The 20,324-nt window shown below is 36.7% G+C and overlaps 1 protein-coding gene across 3 annotated transcripts in view; it reads right to left on the bottom strand.

Annotated features, from left to right (window-relative positions):
* Positions 1-3,277: 3,277 nt before the first annotated feature.
* Positions 3,278-20,324, bottom strand: part of mmp17a (matrix metallopeptidase 17a) — an 86,195-nt gene continuing 69,148 nt past the window's right edge. For all 3 annotated transcript variants that reach the window (XM_084386673.1, XM_084386674.1, XM_084386675.1), the window contains exons 6-10: positions 17,887-17,989; positions 15,560-15,642; positions 14,610-14,762; positions 11,832-12,089; positions 3,278-4,968 (exon numbers count right to left, since the gene is read on the bottom strand). In XM_084386673.1, coding sequence (XP_084242799.1) covers positions 4,646-4,968; positions 11,832-12,089; positions 14,610-14,762; positions 15,560-15,642; positions 17,887-17,989 — 920 coding nt within the window. In that variant the 3' untranslated portion in view covers positions 3,278-4,645. The remainder of the gene's footprint in view (positions 4,969-11,831; positions 12,090-14,609; positions 14,763-15,559; positions 15,643-17,886; positions 17,990-20,324) is intronic.

Genomic DNA, 20,324 nt, shown 5'->3' with positions numbered 1-20,324 from the left:
AAATGAATGCTGTTCTTTTGAATTTCCTATTCATCAAAAAATATATATGTTTCCACATAAAGAAAATTACTCAGCACACGTGTGTTCAATATTGATAATAATAATAATAAAAAGAAGTGTGTCTTGAGCAGCAAATGAAGGTTGGACTAATGGCTGCTGAAAATGTAGCTTTCCCATCACAGGAATAAATAACAAATATAAAATATATTAAAAATAGAAAGGTTACTTTAAATTGTAATAACATTTCACAACTTGATCCAATAAAGGCAGCCTTGAGACTTCAAAAACATTTTTTTTTAATATTTGAACGATAGGCTATATCAGAATAGATGGATACGTTTCCCATAGGAGAACTGAAAATAAACTTGATAACACAATCATCCTCCATGAAAAATGTCACATATGTTTGGGTTCTCAGAGACCCCAGATATAAAATATGAATAAATGCAATGAATTTTCACATGCTAACATGTCAAGTTTTGACATGAAAACATGGAGGAAAAGTTTTTTTTTTTTTTTTTTAAGTCCGTGTCTACTTTGTGTTAAAAGCTTATAATAGCTAATAAAGTATTAGAAATGGAAATTTAACATTATTATCATTATTATTACACTGTCTCAGTGGTACCCCATTCATAACGCTATCAGAACATGTGGGTTCAAATGTTACAGATTCTACCACAAGAGGACGCTGCAGGCTTTCAAAAGTGTCTGAGCCTCCAGGACAACAGCATTATCGATGCACGAGAGAGCGTAGTTTGGCAGCTGGAATCGGTCTGGGGAAGAAGAGTCACTTGGAAGATCCAGCTGAGCCTGAGAGCACTTAGCGTCCTGCATTGTGACCCATTTTAACAAGCTTACTTCAAATTCTTTCATGTTTTGCACCTGATGTGTTTGGCTCTTGCCCTGTATGGAGTGGAGAGGCAGGTGCTTGCAGTAGCCACATGATGGTAAATGCCTTCAAATGGCTCTTTTATGCTGCTTATTTTCACTCATGTTGCTCTTGATTGCAGCCCCGTTTGTTCACATTTATGGGTATAGTCTTTTGTGACTTTGCACCAGAGAAAAATGCTTGAACTGAACACGATGTGCCGGTGGAATTTAAGGTTGGAGAGAAATGTGATGCCCCAGACGTCAGATCTCTCCAGTGTCAATTGTGCCCGCAGACAGAGCTGCTGTTCAGATGTGGCAGATGTATGGTGGAGAATGGAGATCAAAGTGAAAGACCCCTGAGCAGTAAACCCATAGTGTTCATGAGTCACCTGTCACCTTATCAAATGTAACTGCAGAGGAGCTTAACTCATGCCAAACAAACCATCACTCACACAACCACTGAGCTGAGCTGCTCCTCATATGAGCCAAAAGGTTATCAGAAACTGTCAGTTAGGTAGAGAGACAGGCAGGTGGGGTGTTCACGACCGCCCCTAAACCTCTCTATCACCGCTATCAATAGCAGCTCAGACCCCAGCGCTCTGTGTGCACTTGGCTTGGCATACGGAGGCTTTGTGAATTGCAACAGCCTTAGAGGAAATGGAGAACCATATGGTGGATTCCCCTGCTTGTGGCTCAGTCCAAAGCCCTTCAGCACCAGTGAGGGAAGACTCGTGACACTCTTACTGCTCGTATTGTCTTACAATGTGTTCAGAACACCTGGGACCTATGCCTACAACAACTAGAGGAATGGGTAAGAGTGCTGCTTTAGCAGAGATATTTATGTTTTACTAGATGGACAGATACCCTATATCTGAAAGCGACAGACAGACAGATGGATAGATACCATAAAAAAGATAGATAGTATAGATACCCTATCTGAAAGCGACAGACAGATGGATAGATAGATACCATAAAAAAGATAGATAGTATAGATACCCTATCTGAAAGTGACAGACAGATGGATAGATACCATAAAATAATAGATAGATTGATACACTATCTGAAAGTGATAGACAGATAGATATAGGCCTAGTACCCTATCTGAAAGCAACAGACAGATGGATAGAAACCCCAAAATGATAGATCGATAAATCATATCTGAAAGTGATAGTAGCCTATCAATCCGTGTATCATTCGTTCAGTCGTTTTTTGATTTAATATTGAAAGTAGAAAAATGAGAAAACAGTTCCTTTCCTTCGTCTTTTCATTTAAAAAAGAAAAAAAAAGAATTCAGCTTGATTTTTCGTTTTTCGTTCTGAGGTAGAAAAATAAATAAACAGCTTGAATATTGAAAAAGTTGTCTCATTTTTCTACTTTCAATATTAAATAAATAAAAAACAACAACGAATGATACACGGATTCCTATCTGACAAATATTTGTATTTAGTTATTGTCATATTTAAAAGATCAACTTGTGGAAAACACTTTATTTCGCACGACGCATTATGGATTCAGTGTTGAATATGTTTGTACAATTCAGTAAATTTTACTTCCGCTAATTCCAATTCAACTTCGTGTGGGCGTGTCCAATTCGATTCAAACTCACGCTTGCTCCAGTTTATCTCAGTTTTGAATTTTGCACAGCACTGGTTGACATGATAAACTCGGAAAACCATTTAGATTGGTTATAACAAGGTTATAACCTTCAAAGAAAGAGTTAAAGCCAAACCTATTGAATTTCAGGGTGTACTTCACAGGATCCCAGGCAGCACACAGTCCCTGAGCTGGAACATGTCCACTCTGCTTACCTGCGGGCACAGACGGTCTCCAGGCAGCCGGTAATTAGCAGCTAGCAGCACTGCAATCTTTGATGAAACATTTTACCGCTCAAAGTATTTCGGTTATCGCCACCGAAAGATAACCGACACGTTTCGTTTAGAGTCATTGGGTTTGCTTTCAGCACTTTTAAAACATCTTTGTTTCGGCACCCACACACATTCAGGCGCGCGCAACCAAGTCTACAGCTTTTCCCATTAGATGATGCGGAGTGGGCTCGTTACCAAGGCGACGGTTACTTTCCATATCCATTATGAAATATATGCGCTGTCCTTGATTTACAGTAAGACAGGCACCGAATAGCCAAAGTTACAGCAGAATACATGCGCTGTGTTTCCACACAAACAAACAGGAATATCACACCAACAGAGTTCTGAGCGCTAAGAAAATTCCGATTGGTGGTTTGATGTCATCTTGGCATCGCGGGGTGAATGTGGTGCGAATGCGGTTCCTGCCGTCGTGTGACAGCAGCTGTCATGTCTGCGGGGAAATAGCCGCGTGGGGCTCGTATTTAGACTCGGTTGTGTCATGAAATTACAGCAGTCATCACTCGAGCTTGCTCATACTTCTTTATTTTTCTACAAAAATATTTCACCTTATAAAAGACAGCTCAGAATGTACATTGTTTTTGCAACTGCCATAGAAGTTTTTACCTTAAATATATATGTATATGTATTTATATATAGTATAAGCATTTCTTTCCATTTATGATCAGAGTGCACTCTCAGCAGCCCAGGATATGAGTCAAACATCTTCCCAGTCTAAGTATTTCTCAATGTCCTCAGCTCTCTCTGACTGGGAAAACTTTTGGAAAGACTGTAAGAAGACAAAAATAATCATATAACAAAAGCTGTGAAATGTTTCTAGCTGTGGTGATCCAGGCATTGTGAATCCAGCATCATGCATGACCTTGAACTAAACATCAGTGGTGTTTATTACAAAAATACAGTTGACTGCAATCAGTAACTGTCATTGCTTTAGAGTGATGTGGTGTATATTACTAAAACAGTCAGTATTGAAGATGAGAGTAAATATAATTGCTTAGAACAAGGCAGAATAATAAGAAAAAGATGCTAAAACACTGGGAATAGGTGGATCAGATGGAAGAGACGGTTACAATTAAAAACCCATAAAACAAGTAAAGGATTACGCTTTTATAATGGTATCCCATGATGCCTCTGAACTGCAGCCAGCATGAAGTCCTATTTGTGAGATTTCCGATATCAGCAATATTACTACTATTGCTATATTATCATTATCATCATGATCATTATTATTACTGGGTCTGGATATCCTTCAGGAAGCTAGTTACTATATATCTTGATATTCTGAAACACAAAATGATTACATAAATCTGATAATGATTATTGTCAGGTTTTGAATACTACCACCAATAACATTTTTTAAATGTTAGTGATGCTTGCCTGTGCAAAACACGCTGCCCATTGTGGGCGTTTAGACTAATTTGTAGCATTTCATATGGATGTATTCCAAGCCTCTGATATTTTGGGTCCTAAATATGGCTCGTATCATATTTTTTCGCTTGCTTTGTCTGCCAGGTGAAGTTGTAGGTCTGATAAATTAACAGCACACCATTTGAGCGGCACCATTTAAGATATCATTTAGGCTATGTCTGTAGCACAAACGGTGTGAGATAAATTATGTGCTGAAGTCTAATACTTGGGGTTGAGATAGCAATAGCAAGCATCACTAATAAGAATGATGATGAGAATAATAATAATAGAATTTCCAGTTTCAGATAACAAAAAGCATCAACCAAAAAAAAAAGAAAAGAAAAAGTGATCCAATCCCTCTCTTGATTGAAGTGCTGAGTCCATTCCATTAGTCCGGTGCTACTTTATTGCTCTCTTCACCCACAGGCTGCTGTATGTTCTGCTCCTTGAGTCTTTTTGAGTACAGGCCTGTGGCTCTGCCCTTATCAGAGAGGAGCAGAGGAGAGAGCGAGAGCGAGCGTCCAGAGTGGCGCTAACACCCAGGCGCGAGAGAGGGTCAGTCGCGTCCCCAGCGGGGAGGCTGAGTCCGAAGTGCAGGAACAAACCTCGTAGCCATTTTCTGCATGGTCTGCGTGGTGCTGCCCGTGAAGCCTCGTGTTAGAGTTGTTCTGCATCTCCGGGGAGTCTGACTGCATTTCCGTGCACACCAGCCAGTCCTTCCCGATGGGACGCGGATAACCCGCTTCAACCTCCATATCGCTGCCCGCCACACGCCAGTACTCCTTTCCCTTGAAGAAATATGATGCACCTGGGTAGAAAGAGCGGAAAATACAAGATAATAAAATACAGGTTGATGCACAGAATGGATTTTTCCAGACCTGCTTTCATCTAGTATACAGATCATTATGGTTTTACTTTTCCCTCTATGGCTTTTGTCAACTCTATTTCCTGCTTCGGAGCTACTTCTCTCAGTTTATGTCTATGATGAGTACGACCCGAACCAGTCTAAAATAGTCAGAATATAAACACTTATTATACTTATTTAATATATTTTATATGTTTACCTGCATGGCACCAACATCAGAGAACCATGAACATTCGAATGCATTATTATTTATTTAAATATTAACTTAAAATGATTAAAATGAAATGATCAATGATTGCATAATCTCATATTTTTAAAGAGCTAGTTAAACAAAATTTGTATTTACTCACTCTCATGCATTTCCAAACTTGCATGAATTTCTTTTCATGAAAAACATATCCTAGCCATTTTTCTGTACAATGAAAGTTACAAAGTTATCTTTTTAAAGCGCAGCATTCCAGCTTTGTGAATATTCATAGCGAATTCTCAATGGAATCTGGAGTCTGAACCAATGAAATGTGATTTTCTGTGATGTGACTAATGCTGATGTAAACAAAACGATCTTACTCGCCCTGACACACGAAGTGTGCGCATAAAGACGCTTCAGACAGCGCGCGATCCCGATATACACATATACACAGAATTACAGTAATTCAAAATATCTGTCTTGGCGAGTATTCACATTATCTGTTATGTCTTAAGTGAATGTTTGGTGAACTGTTGGGGAAAAACACCTGGTGGTAACATTATATTGGATCCATGTGGTACAGTAGGTCTTAAATTATAGGCTGTCTGTTTCATTAATGTTAATCAAATAATTGTGGTATCATGGAATAAAGGTTGAATATATATTTTTCCTATAGATATTTGGTTTTGACTTGGTGTTAGCCAAATGTTGTGTTATTAGATTTGATTAGATTACGGTTTATTAGATCCTATACCAACTAAGCTACTGAAAGAAGTGTTACCTGTAGTGGAAGAGCCTTTCCTCAATATTATTAACTCGTCTTTATCTTTAGGTCATGTTCCAAGAACATTTAAACTGGCAGTTATAAAACCTCTCATTAAGAAACCACAATAAGATCATAATAACCTAGCAAATTATAGACCCATTTCAAATCTTCCTTTTATGTCTAAAATATTAGAAAAAGTGGTGTCTGCTCAATTGTGTTCTTTCTTGCAAGAAAATGATATCTATGAAAAGTTTCAGTCTGGTTTCAGGCCGCACCATAGCACTGAAACTGCGCTCGTTAAAATCACAAATGATTTACTTTTAGCTTCTGACCAAGGCTGTATCTCAATACTAGTTTTACTTGATCTTAGTGCTGCGTTCGATACTATAGATCACACATACTCTTAGATCGACTACAAAATTATACTGGTGTTCAAGGACAAGCATTAAGCTGGTTCAGATCATACTTATCTGACCGCTACCATTTTGTCTATTTAAATGGAGAAAAATCAATCATAACTCCAGTAAACTATGGAGTGCCGCAGGGATCTGTGTTAGGCCCTCTGTTATTCTCAGTATATATGATGCCACTTGGAAATATTATAAGGAAACATGGAATTAGTTTCCATTGTTATGCTGATGACACTCAAATATATATTTCGTCACGGCCAGATGAAAACGCTAAATTATCCAAATTGATAGAGTGTGTTAACGATATAAAAGATTGGATGACGCGTAATTTTCTATTATTAAATCCAGACAAAACAGAGGTACTACTTATCGGTTCAAAAAACCACCCGCAAAACCTCTCGCAATACAACTTTAATATAGTAGGATGTCCTGTTACTTTATCCTCTACAGTAAAAGACCTGGGTGTTATACTCGATTGCAACCTGTCTTTCGAAAATCATATTTCATATGTTACAAAAACCGCCTTTTTCCACCTTAGAAACATTGCTAAGCTACGTAATATGCTTTCAGTTTCTGATGCAGAAAAGTTAGTTCATGCATTCATGACCTCGAGACTAGATTACTGTAATGCTTTATTAGCCGGTTGTCCTGCATCCTCAATAAACAAGCTACAGTTAGTCCAGAATGCCGCCGCTAGAGTTCTTACTAGATCAAGAAAATATGATCATATAACACCGATTTTATTATCACTGCATTGGTTACCTATAAAATTCCGTATTAATTACAAGGTATTGCTACTGACTTATAAAGCCCTAAACGGCTTAGCTCCAGTCTATTTAACGGATCTTCTATCGCCCTATAATCCATCGCGCTCTTTAAGATCACTAAATTCGAGGCTTTTGGTCATACCTAGGATATCCAGATCCACCAAAGGAGGGAGAGCATTTTCACATTTAGCTCCAAAACTCTGGAATAGCCTTCCTGATAGTGTTAGTTGCTCAGACTCGCTCTCCCAGTTTAAAACTAGATTAAAGTCGCATCTCTTCAGCCAGGCATTCATATAATATTTTTAATCTTACAGTTCAAATTACAATCCGGCCTCTAGTTAATAAACGCCAGAGGAGAACTGGCCCCCGACTGAGCCTGGGTTCTCCCAAGGTTTTTTTTTCTCCATTAGGTCACCTGATGGAGTTTTAGGACACCATTAGGTCATTTGATGGAGTTTTTCGGTTCCTTGCCACTGTTGCCTTTGGCTTGCTCAGTTGGGGATATTCTGGGGATATTTAATCTGATTTTATCAATCAATAAATTCCACTAGAAACAAACCTTGTTGTATTATTTTAATTTAATACTGTGAAGCTGCTTTGATACAATCTGTATTGTGAAAAGCGCTATACAAATATACTTGACTTGACTTGACTTATTACCAGGGATTTTAAGGTATGGTTGCTAGGTGATTTTGTTTTGGAAACCTTAGAAAACTTAACCCAATTTTTCTCAAAATTTACTTTGCTGACTCTATCGACTTCAAACAGGTGTATCTCATTTTTGGTCTGATTCCAAAAAAATCATACATCAATTTTTAAAGGTTTCTTAATAGAGAATATTAAAATGTGACATTTTAATATTGTGAGATTTAATATTGTAAAATGTGAGAATGTGAAAATAACAATAACTCATTTTTGAAAATTTGCTCATTGCAACTCATTTTGCAAGCACGGGTCACATTTGGTCTTTTCCTCACACGAAGCCATCAGATCACAGATCATACGGATTACTTTTATGGTGCTTTTTTCTTTTTGGGAGCTTGACAGTGCTTGGTCCCCATCCACTTTCATTAAATGGAAGAGAGCAGCTTAGTTATTCTACTAAATATCTCCTTTTGTGTTCCAAAGAAGAAAGTCTTATATGGGTTTGGAATGATATGAGAGTGAGTATATGATGACAGAATGATATATTTTTAAAACCCACTCTACTCATCTGACAGTAAATCATGTTTTTTGGGGGATGAGAATGAAACATGAGACAATAGCCCAGATAGAGTCTAGAAACACAAATGGAGACAATTTTCCTCTGGTTCAACCTAATGCTTGCATTTGTCCAATCTGAACATGAGCTTTACTATCTCTCTCTGTTAGACTGGGTAAACCCAGGCCGATCTGCCGGCGATTATTTGATTTCGCCCTGCAGCTCAGGCTGGAAACCTGTACATTCTTCTAGCCTGCTTCTGTTACAAATTTGCGGGGATCAATCACAAACTGGCTTATCCACCTGGCGCGCTATTGTCGGGTTTAATCCAATCCAATTTCATTTAACCTCTTGACGATGCTCAATGGCTTCTTTAGTTTAGCAAACAAATCGCTCGAGTGGGTGTAAATACCTGCAAAAATCGCTCGATGCCATTGCTGCTTCTGCAAACCGCTGACCTATGCTCCAAACCAACACGTCTGTTGAGACGTTTCCTGCCTGGAGTTTTCGCTGCAAAGTACGTCACCTGGATCGTTGGTCGGATTGGTTGAAGGACTATCCAATTGCGTACAGAGTCATTTGAACTATGCCCGTTGATCACGCCTCTTGTGCAGCAGAAAATACAGAGCAGACTCCCCAGACTAATGTTCAATCTTAAAAGATTGAGCTTGGTCTGGTGATAGCCAGACTATCTCTCTGTCTCACTCTGCAGGTGAAATGGGCCATCAGTGCTGTCTATTCGAACAGGATACTGTTGCCAGCACCTCCACGGGCTTAATAGCTCCCATGGAGGCAGGGGACTATCACTTTAGAGTGGCCTGCCCTCACTCCTCGTTCAAAGCTCTTCCTGTGGGGCTAGCAAAGCCTCAGAGAACAACACCTGATGAGACAACTTCTCTGCCCCTGCTTACAGAGTCGCCACAGCAGGGAAGAAGATCTGGTGCATCAAGTGAAACCTAAAGGCCCATTCACACCAAGAACAATAACTGTAAAGATAACTATAATGATTACCATCCACACCAGAGTACAATGATAACTTTCTGTTTATTCTAAGAGCGCTGCAGTTTTGTCATCTGCCTCTTTAAATGCTTGAGCTCTTTTAAGCAGAATGGATTCTGACTGGCTGTCAATGTTTTTATCGATCATCCGCTGGAAAAAATCATTCTGAAAAAGATTAAAACAATATCGTTTCTCAGTGCCGTTATCATTATGGTCGTGGTGTGGACTCTGCTATATATTCTTTTGTATGTAAAAAATTTTTTTAGAGCTATATTTTTATCGTTATAGTTATCCTAAAGACGTTTAAAACTGTGCTTGTAAAGGAATTAGTAATATGCAAACTGCAAAGATGATTTTTTTAGGGGGAAAAAACCACAAGAGATGACACAGTGACCAAAAAAACATTCACCTGCATGTCTTTAGGCTAACATTATGCATAATATGCAAAATAACTGACCTTCACATTCATACAAATGATGGTATGTTTCACTCGTGGGTGACATTTGAAAAATGTTCAAAATGCTTAAGTGCTAATTACAGGTGCTGGATGTAATTACTTTGTTGGAATACCACACATAAATGTCCTAATATATCACTGAAACATGCATCCTGATAAATCATACTCATCTATGTGACCATCCTCAACTCTGCGAAAAGAAAAAGAAAAGGGGGGAATGGCCTGCACTTCTCTCCTATCAGAAATAGGCTTTCTACATGTCAAACCTTTAGCATATTTGGATTTGCTAATTGGTATGGTCAATTGAATCTTTGCTTTGAAGCTTTGCTTTTATTTAACACAGGCTTCTTGTGATTCACCACAACATTGCAGTTGCCTGGTCTTCATCCTTGAGGTCCATCCATCAGTGAGAGCTCACTGTGCATTAGACACAATGCTGTGCATTAGGCATGACAGGACATTATGCCCCTTTCTCCATTCTGCTCACACACAGACCTTAAAACTGCTGCTATGACAACCACACATTCAAAACACCTGCATGGCTAACAGCCTCTCCATCCAAATAAAACCATTTCTTCCAAGGCAAATTGGGGCTTTAAAGAGTCGTTTTGAGATGCTAGATATATATTGCATATGATGGAAGATAATATTAGCACACATTTGAATTTTAGGAGGAATCATTTTATGATTTAATGTTTACTTCACAATGTCTACACCAAGTTCAAATAGCCTGCCTTGTTGGCAGAGGCTATTTACACTAACTCCACCCACCATTGTCTGATTGATGACAAAATCATTGTCTTGATTAAACAAAATGATAAAAGAAACACATCTGATAACAGGAGAAGTGGCGTTAGCTTTTGACATGAGTTCGAACCCGCCTTTTCCCGAACTCGTTCTTCTCCCTTTTCCCATTGCATAGCAGCTCAGAGCTTTTATACTTTTAAATAAAAATTAAGAAAATATGATATTTATTAAATATCATATTAAAGTGGGTATTTAATTATGGGAATGAAGTGTTTAACGGGTAGGTGTAGGGGTAATGTCAAGTATAAGTAATGTCCCAATAAAGCAGCATCCATTTATAATTTAAATAAATATAACTGAATATGTTATTGCATACTGTTTAATAATATAATACAATACACTTAGGTACAAATAGTATCTGCCACTATTTGCACAAAGTATAAACAGCATCTCACTACTATTTACACTTCATGCAAAAGAAAATACTGCTATTTTAGCATATATGGCTAAATTAGTGAAAATAGCCACTGCCTTTTTATTTTCTTGATAAGCTCAGTAAGCTTTCGATTGTTGTTATTGTTAACTAAAACTATTAAAAATAGTTTTCGTTCATTGAAATAAAGCTGAAATAAAAAATATATATAAGATGAAAAACTTAAACAGAAAAAAAAGTACTAAAATGACTAAAACTGAAACAAAAATAAATTAAAGCTAAATGAAAAAAAATTAAAAATTAAAATGAAAGTTGAAAATACTAAAATAACAAAATATTAATAAATACTATAATAGTATAGATAGAAATAATACTTAAATAACACTGATACGGAAGTTCTCACTTTTTAAAATTCCCAACAGTTTTTGGCTTGTCACAGCCTGGAAAAAAACAACAACACAATTTGCTACTTTCTATTACTAGTTTGAGGCATTTATAAGCAGTAATTATTATTTATGTGGAGGGGATGTTCAAATTGTATCATCATTTGGACATCTGTGTGTAGAGAATGAGACATCAACAATTTCAAATCGACTACAATCAAAATATTTATATCTGCTAAAAGCTGATTTTGTCAACTTTTAGGAGTACATTTTGCATAGCTATGCTCTTCCCTACCTAGTTAAACAGCAGCCGCTAACCGGGATAAACTAGCATGGAAATTCAAGTCTGATTTTTCACCAGGGAAAGGAAAAGGTTCATTTCTTGTGGCCCTAAAAAATAAGATCCAGGAGAGCTGCTTAAAATTCAAGAGACCTAATACGATTCACAATGCTTACTGTCAGACCACCGCATGGCATCATCCAGTTGGGGTGGGATCCCTTTCCACAGCGCCGTGTCTTTTGGGTAGCCGAGGTCCATGCGACGCAAATGGTCATCGTAGCGCCAGTAACGGTTGTCCTTGAAGAAGTACGTCTTCTCGTTGTGCAGCCAAACAAATACTGCATCTACTCCTTCCACGGGCAGCCCAAAGTCACCGACAGACCGCGGGTAGCCCTCTTCAACGTTATTGTCCTTGAACACCCAATATTTCCCTCCTAAAGAAGTGAGAACAACTTCTTGTGAGGTGTGATAATGGTAAAGGCTTTCTTTACCAGCAGACCAGATTAGAAAACACAGACCTGCAGCGAAATGCATTTTAGTGCTTTAAATATTCAATATGTTCTTTTTACCTCTGTGCTTTTGAGCTTCAAAACACTCTTGCGTTATATCTTTGAAGGACATTGTTCGCTTTATAGTGAAAACTCTTATTAAAAATGACATTTGCATAACTTGAGAGCTTTAAATTCCAATCATTTAGAGAATTTTTGTAAGAGTAAGTGTTTATACTCTAGGAAGCATTTTGCTTAAAATGTCTGGAATTAACCACACAATCTTTTTGAAATACTGCACGAAAGCAACAGTGTGAAACTAGATTTGGACATTTTCTGAAGGAAATGTGTTGCACAAAACAACACCACAAAGATAAGGTGTTTTGAATGGTTGCTATTTCTATCTATTATTTTCTATATATTTCAGTTAAAACTTATTTAAAGCTACACTGTGTAATTTTTTAAGTTGATTCTTAGCAAAAAACACTTTGTTCTTTCAAAAATATATGTGCTCATTAATGTGTAATTACTTGTACCAACTAATCAAGTGTTCTCGTAAGCGTAGAATCTGCCATTTATAATACATACGAGCGAGTCGCTCGAATGGCGGCAGCCATGTTGCGCCTCCATCTTGAAAATACATTAGCCAAAGAGGGACATTCCTGGAAATTCAAGCTTCGCCTTTCGCGTTTTTACACTCAGTGGCGCCGTGACGAATGCGACGGGGAGATTACTCGCGACTGCCGGCAGATTTGAAATAATACGGCCACCGTAGGAGTTAAAACGCCCTCAGAATGGGAGGGGCTAGAAAGTAATATTCAGTTGGTAGTCATAAACAATTTCGCCGCTAGATGGGAGAAAATCCTACACAGTGTAGCTTTAATTTAATAAGATATAATTTCTCATATAGTCAATGTGCTGTATACTTATTCACATCATTACACCTGTTTTAGCTTCTTTACATTGGTTACCTGTTTATATAAGGATTGATTTTAATTTTATTGTTGACATATAAAGCTTTAAATGGTTTGGCACCTATATATTTAACTGAGATCCTGAGACCTTATGAATCAGGGAGATGTCTTAGATCTTCTTTTAACAAGCTGCTGGCTGCTCCAAGAACTAGATACAAAACTAAAGGAGATAGAGCGTTTGCAGTGAGGGCTTCAAAACTATTGAAGAGCTTGCCAGTTGATATTAGATCATCTGAATGTGTGTTTGTTTTTAAATGTCGTCTGAAAACTTAATTGTATAGATGTGCTTTTAATATTTTGTGATGTCTTTTGTGTATTTTGGGGTTTTGATATTTTATATTATATTTTGTTTATTCATGTACTGTGTATAGCTCCTCATTAATGATTTTAATGATTGTGTTTTTAAATTGTGTAAAGCACTTTGTGCATTGTTGCGTTAAAAGTGCTATATAAATAAAACTGTACTTACTTACCTTCATATAGCCACCTACAACCTAACCACGAGTACTAATCTTTAGCACAATGGTAATGACAAAAACTTAACATACATAACAGAAACTTATTTAAAGGTGCAGTATGTAATATTTACAGCTAGGTTGAAATGGGCATTTCAGTACAAATATAAATATTGGAAAGAGTTGTTTCCCCCACCCCATCATCCTCAGACTCCGCACTCATGCGGGTTGCCAGATTGAGGACATGTAACAGGAACAAGCGTAATTGACAATGGAAATTGAAGAGTTTTACAATAGTAATTGTTCAGCTAATTTTTAGGTCAGGTAGAATTTGCGACCCTGTTCATTTGCCTGCTGCAATACGCTGTGTTTTCCATCATCGGGCAACCAGGGTTATAACCCGCAGTGGGCGGAACCACACGGACCAAAACAAAAACAGACATTCTGACACGGAACACACATTTCAAACATCATAAACACATTATGGTACTTTTATGCTTTAGGACAGTAAAAAAAAATATATATATAGCACCTTTAAATGTCAAACATTACAGCATTAAACACTAACAGGTTTTTTACTTTACTAAAAAATACATAAAATAACACAATTTCAATTTAGTAATCAACACTAAATTTTTCAAAGTAATCAAGACAATTTCATTAAGTTACTACAAATTATTTATTTTTTAAATCAAGTTTCAGTTTAAATTACTCAACAATATTAAGTTGGTCAACATAGATCCCCTCAAAATAATGTTTGCAACAAGGTTTAATTAAATCAATCAATATTTTTTTCATATATTTTTTTTCATTTGCAACCATACATTTGTTTAAGGTATATTCTAGAAATCATATTTTTTGGAAAATGATTACATCTGAGATAAGCTGCATGACTTCAGGTACCATTCATGTCTGTAGCATGTCTATAACAGTTCAGAATGAACAGAATGAACCAGTCATATTACAAATTTGCAAAAGGTGCATTGAAGGGAGATGTTAAATCATAATTTAATAAAAGGTTGAATTCAGGAATTTACCTTTAAAGAACACAATCTTATGGTCTCCAGGTCTCTCATATACAGCATCCACACTGTCCAGGTTGGCAGGAAGACCTCTCCAGAAGCGATGGATCTGAGCTGGCCTTAACGACACCAGGTGCTTTTCACGTGTCAGACGCCAAAAATACTTCCCTGACGAGAGGTTTGACAGGAAGAAGGTGTGATTATTTGTGTGTTTATGTAAGCTTATGGTGTGATTATGTGCTATCACATGATGTATGAGGGACATCGGTTAAATAAAGCGAGGAATTGTTGCCTGCCCGGGGGCAGTGGGTAGGAGTGTACCCAGCTGGCAGAATCAGCCAAACAAATACAACGCACACATGATGATGTATCAAAATACAGACAGCACATTAATGGCTAAACAGGAAAAATAAACAATTTAACAGCAGTTGAAGAAATTCAATAGTGCCCCACAAAACCGATTTGAAGTTTGATTATGATAATTACTTTCTTTATCAATATTTCTAGATACATTTATTTAAGAAGCAAATATTTAATTTATATTTTATTTCATTTTAAATAAAATAAAATAGAATAAAATAAAATAAAAAAGTGTATCTTGATAATGTAATATTATATTATCACATAATATATCTTCTTACCCCACTGGTAAACTTTTTATTCCTTGTTTCAATAAATAATGGGGTAAGAAAATTAAACTTAAAGTTAAAAAAGTAACCTAAAATTCAAGATATGTCGCCTGACAAGAAGTCGGAATATATGAATATAAATTTTAGTCATAATATCTAATGCAATTATGCATTCAGTTAAATACATTTTATTTTAAAAATGTCAAAATATTAGAAAACAAGACACAAATACAGATTAAGATGTTTTGTAATTTATACACACAAAAGGATGTAGAACCTCATACATTATCAATTTCTAGTATCTATTGATTTCACCGGACTTCTGGGTGTTCTTACCTTTGAAAAAGAAGGCCTCCCCTCGAATCTGGCCAACAGCATCAAAGTGGCTAGTGCATCGGTCAGGGGCATCACGGTCAGGTCTATGAGAAAATACGAAGAAAAAAGTGATAAACTTTACCAGGAGTGTGAAGGTAGAGCACAAGACATTCACTAGTAGAAGTATTTGTGTTTCTACCAGGGTCGTGCGGTCCCAAGCCAGTTTTGGACTAGCTAATTAATAATAACACTATAAATTACTACAAATTCCCTTGTTTGATGTGTTCCATAAAGCTTACATTATAAAATATTGGTAACACATACATAACTGTCAGTCATTTATTTATTTGCCAAACGAAATTTTTTCTTTAAACCTGTGCCAGTTACGGAGGGTTTCGGGTGAGCGGATCCACAACAGCTTTGGCGCCTGCGCTCTGTTGTTATGTGTCGTAGTCATTGTCCCGCATTCTCATTGGTTGCTGGCATATGGGGGATTTCATGTGCAGGGAAAGCTGTCTGTGAATCCCTCACCCAAGTGGAAAAATGTGCTGTTGCTGCCAGATCTCCATCAACGAAAATCCAGTAGTGTCTGACAACTGATTGTGCAGGAGAGCAGAAACCCTCCCAAAAAACTGTAGATGCTGTTTGATATATTTTTTTAAGGCCAAGACTCAACTATTTTCTGCAATTCTCCAGCTGTGATTCTTGAACAGTCTTTGGCCACTCAAACTGTTCTCCTTGCCGTGCATTATGACAATATACACATGCGTCCCCATCCATGCAGATTTGTAACATTTCCTGTTGATTGCTATTGCTATTTTCTTATAGCTACTTTCTATTTTGTGTAGCTCAACAATCTTTTGCTGCACTATATTCTTTGGTTTGACCAATTGTAATAGATGATTAAGGGAATTTGGCTTTTGTGTTTACCTCATATTTATACTCTTGTGAAACAGGAAGTCATGACTGGATAATTTCATGTTCCTAGTCACCCTGGTAAAAAAACCCCTGTAAATATGAAGGGAATATACTTCAGAGATATTTTACTCACAAGAGTTTCTAGGGGTTCCAATAATTGTGGCCAATGTGTATTAGAGAAAAACTTCTAAAACACACTACTTTCTTACGCCACCATTTAAAGGTACTCTATGTAACATTGATAGCTAGCAGTTGAATAGCGTACTTCGGTCCAAATTCAAAATACTGGATTGAGTTTTCCCCCCGCCCCCTCCCCTTCAGACTCAATGCTCACACGGGTTGCCAGATTTCATGACGAGCGTAATTGAAAATAGAAAGCAACGAGCCTTACCGTATAAGTTGATCAGCTAATGTACTTGTTTGCAATGTTTTTTTTATTTCTAAGGCATTTTAGGTCGGATATAATTTGTGATCTCTGTCCCATTTCGTTTGTCGGCTTCTATCGCTGTGTTTTCCGCCAACTAGCAACCCGGGGTGTCCAAATACTATTGGGTAAACCGGCAGTGGGTGGGATCACACAGACCAAAACAAAGCAGATATTCCGACACAGAATGCACATTTCAAAGTAAAATCACTTGCTGTTTTCAGAGAAACAAGTATTACATCTCTGCAAACCAATTATTGTATTTAATACTTTAGTACAGTAAAAACATTTTTTACATAGAGCACCTTTAAATATCCATTTTAGAATCAGCACAAGCCACTGGTGCTTTTTTAAAGTGCATTACATATCCCTTACATATTTTATTGCAAGTCTGTATATTAATATTTTTGGCTAGCTATGGCTATGTCCAACCAGTCCCGAATGTACTTTTTTATGCGTTTGGTTTCAGATTGGGCAAATTAAAGAAGATGTTATAACCTGCTGGCAACAAAATCTCTGAATGCGTTATCCCCTCGGCTAATGACTGACTTAGCACTTTGACGTGGCTGGGATGCTAATGATGGAGCAATTACGGTGACAGAGCTGCTTTTGTGAGCGGGAACTCGCCTGACACTTTATTAACAAAGATCTTCATTCACAGCTTATTAGCTGAACTCTCCGAGAGGAATATATTACTGACCTTTGTCAAACTAAATCTATACCTGCCTCACATGTCGACCGTGAAGATAGAGAGAGAGGAAAATAAAGAGGTGCAGGCTTCTCTCGGAGAAGCTAAATTCTTGCTTACTAGAAGTCAGGAATTGAGTCTATAATTTGTGTCATTCTGGCATTTGCTCCAGGAAGGCTGAGTGGAGTTGCGGGTGCATTATGAAGTCTGTACATAATCTCCTCCCAAATGATGGACCACTACCTCTGCAATTCAAAATACTCAAGACACGCTGAACAGAGGAATGTGGGTTTTGTGGATGTGTGCTTGTTGACTCACGGTATTGTAGATCTGTTTCTGGGGAGGTCAAGCAGGACAGGAGGTTCAGCTGTTTGAGAGGGGTCATCTGTCTGCGGCGTGTGTGATACGGAGTCCCGAACACCTGACAAAACACAAGATGAGTTAAACTTGTGCACGAGAATAAATATGCCACACATCTGAGAGGAACACACACTAAGTGCATTCTTGACTTTTTGACAAACCTCATTAAGTAATCACTCAAAGATAGAGATAACAACCAGTCTCAGAAAAGGAGTTATGTAAAACTACTGCATACATAGAACATTTATGAGTAATAATGCATAAGTAAAAATGAAACTGATCTAATGAGCAAAATGTTTAACAACCAACAAACTGCACGTTCAATCCAACTTTGTTCCAAATCAAATAGTATTTATTTCAAAAGTACGCTATCTCTTTAACTTTTAATCCTCATGTTCTGCTTGGGGACCCCAAGGCCCTTTTAATAGTTCAAAAATATACAAGCAATATACATACTTTGTCTGGTTGATACTTAAAGGGATTTATAATCATATTAGAATTTATTATAAATGAGATTTTGCCTTAAAAACACACGTGCAAATGTCCTCCATCAAAAAATTCAATACAAAAAAGTATGACGGGGCCCATCAAGTGACCTTAGACACAAAACATGATAAAATGCAATTAACTTTCATTCTGAAAACTTTCTGGTTATACAGAGAAAAAAAGTGAAATATTTAACTAGTTAGTATATTCCTAGTGTGCACAAAAGTCAACAACTGCCAATTTTTCTATTTGGATTTGTTCACACTGTACAATGTTTTTTTGCTGGGGGCAAATTGACCTCACAAACAAGCAATTAACTTAGTTTTACAACAGAGGGTTAAAGCTTCAGTAATTTAGAGTTTTGACTTAATTAGAGGAACATATATTTAAAAAATAGAATAAAAAATAAAAACACAGTATGAAATAATCATGAAATTAGGACTATTTTTTAGTTATCAGATATGTCTCTGTTTTAGATTTTTGTCTTAAAAAGAAGACAGAAATTAGACTTTTTGTAAATCAAATGTTAATAGTATTGAGCTATAAAAATCCATGTGGATAGCATAGCTCAGATAATTTGGTCTTTGGAGTATGCTTATTTCAGTTCATATTGAAATGTCTGAGCACAGCTCAAGGCATTATTGAAATCTTTTCTGAAACACACAAAAAAGAGACGCTGAGATTACTGGGTTCTTTTTCTCAAGAGAAAAGAATCTGAATGTAAAATAAGAGGTTAATTACAAAATACTATCATTATCATTTTTATGAGTAGCCTACATCACAGTGGTCTCTGGGCCTCAAAAATAAAGACAGTAAATAGTAAATCTGAAGGTTAATAATTCATTGGGGAAAAGGACTGGTTTAAGGACCGATTTAACTCGGGGTATGTACACTCTCATTATTTTGAAACTACACATGCATTTATTAAACGCTTGGCCAGTGTTCATCACCTCGAGTTCCAGAGCTCATGGCACTATTTGCGTGAGCCAATCCTGATCTTTCCATCCCTCTCCTTAAATGTTTCTCTATCTCTTTGCTTCTCACCATGCTTGTTTGCAGTGCCGTGTGGCGTTCTGCATGTTGATTAGCAGGGTCCAAATCATGGTGACGACCAATTAATCCCTGTGCTCCCAAGTTTGACTCAACACAGCCATGTAATTAAATCAATAGTGCCCCTATACAAACCAAATCACTTCTGCTCGCTGCGTCCCTCGTTTAGGGCCTGTTATTTGCCTGGTGGGATCACAGAAAAGGGCAGCCTGCGGAGGGGGCATGCACTGCCAATCACTTTGTTTTTACAATTACGATGGGCACTTTAGCTAAAAAACAAGATAATGTGAGTGGGGAGGGATGGAGGAAAAGCAGAGAACTGTTGAACTTTTTTATGTCTGATTGTGTAAGTCACGTTGCGAATGCACTCCTATAATTACTCACTAAAACACAGACATTAAATAAGCCAACTAAAGCATAAAGAATTAACATCATGAATAGTACACCAGACTACACATCTAATGTTGACATGTATAAATTAATATAATAATAATGATAATTTGAATAAAATTCAAATGAATATATAATTATATTAATATATAATTTATAAACATATTAATTATATATAAGTACTAGAATAAAATCATTTATTGTAGTCAATTTAATTTTTTATTAAAGTTGACTATAATAACATTAATATTTGAATAAAATGAAAATAAATATTGAATATGTAAAAATATATTCATATTATTTTGATATGAATGTATTAGAATTAAATAATAGAATACAATAATAATAATAATAATAATGTTTTATTATAAATACATTTTCATCTAAATAAAATTGACTACAATAAATTGACGAAATAAACTAAATTGATAAATTAGGACTAAAACAGAAAACTGTATGAAAGTGAACAC

This window comes from Rutilus rutilus, assembly GCF_951802725.1.
Source record: "Rutilus rutilus genome assembly, chromosome: 18".
NCBI lineage: Eukaryota > Metazoa > Chordata > Actinopteri > Cypriniformes > Leuciscidae > Rutilus > Rutilus rutilus.
Note: the sequence above shows the minus strand (reverse complement) of the source record. Positions and strands in the feature narration are given on the sequence as shown.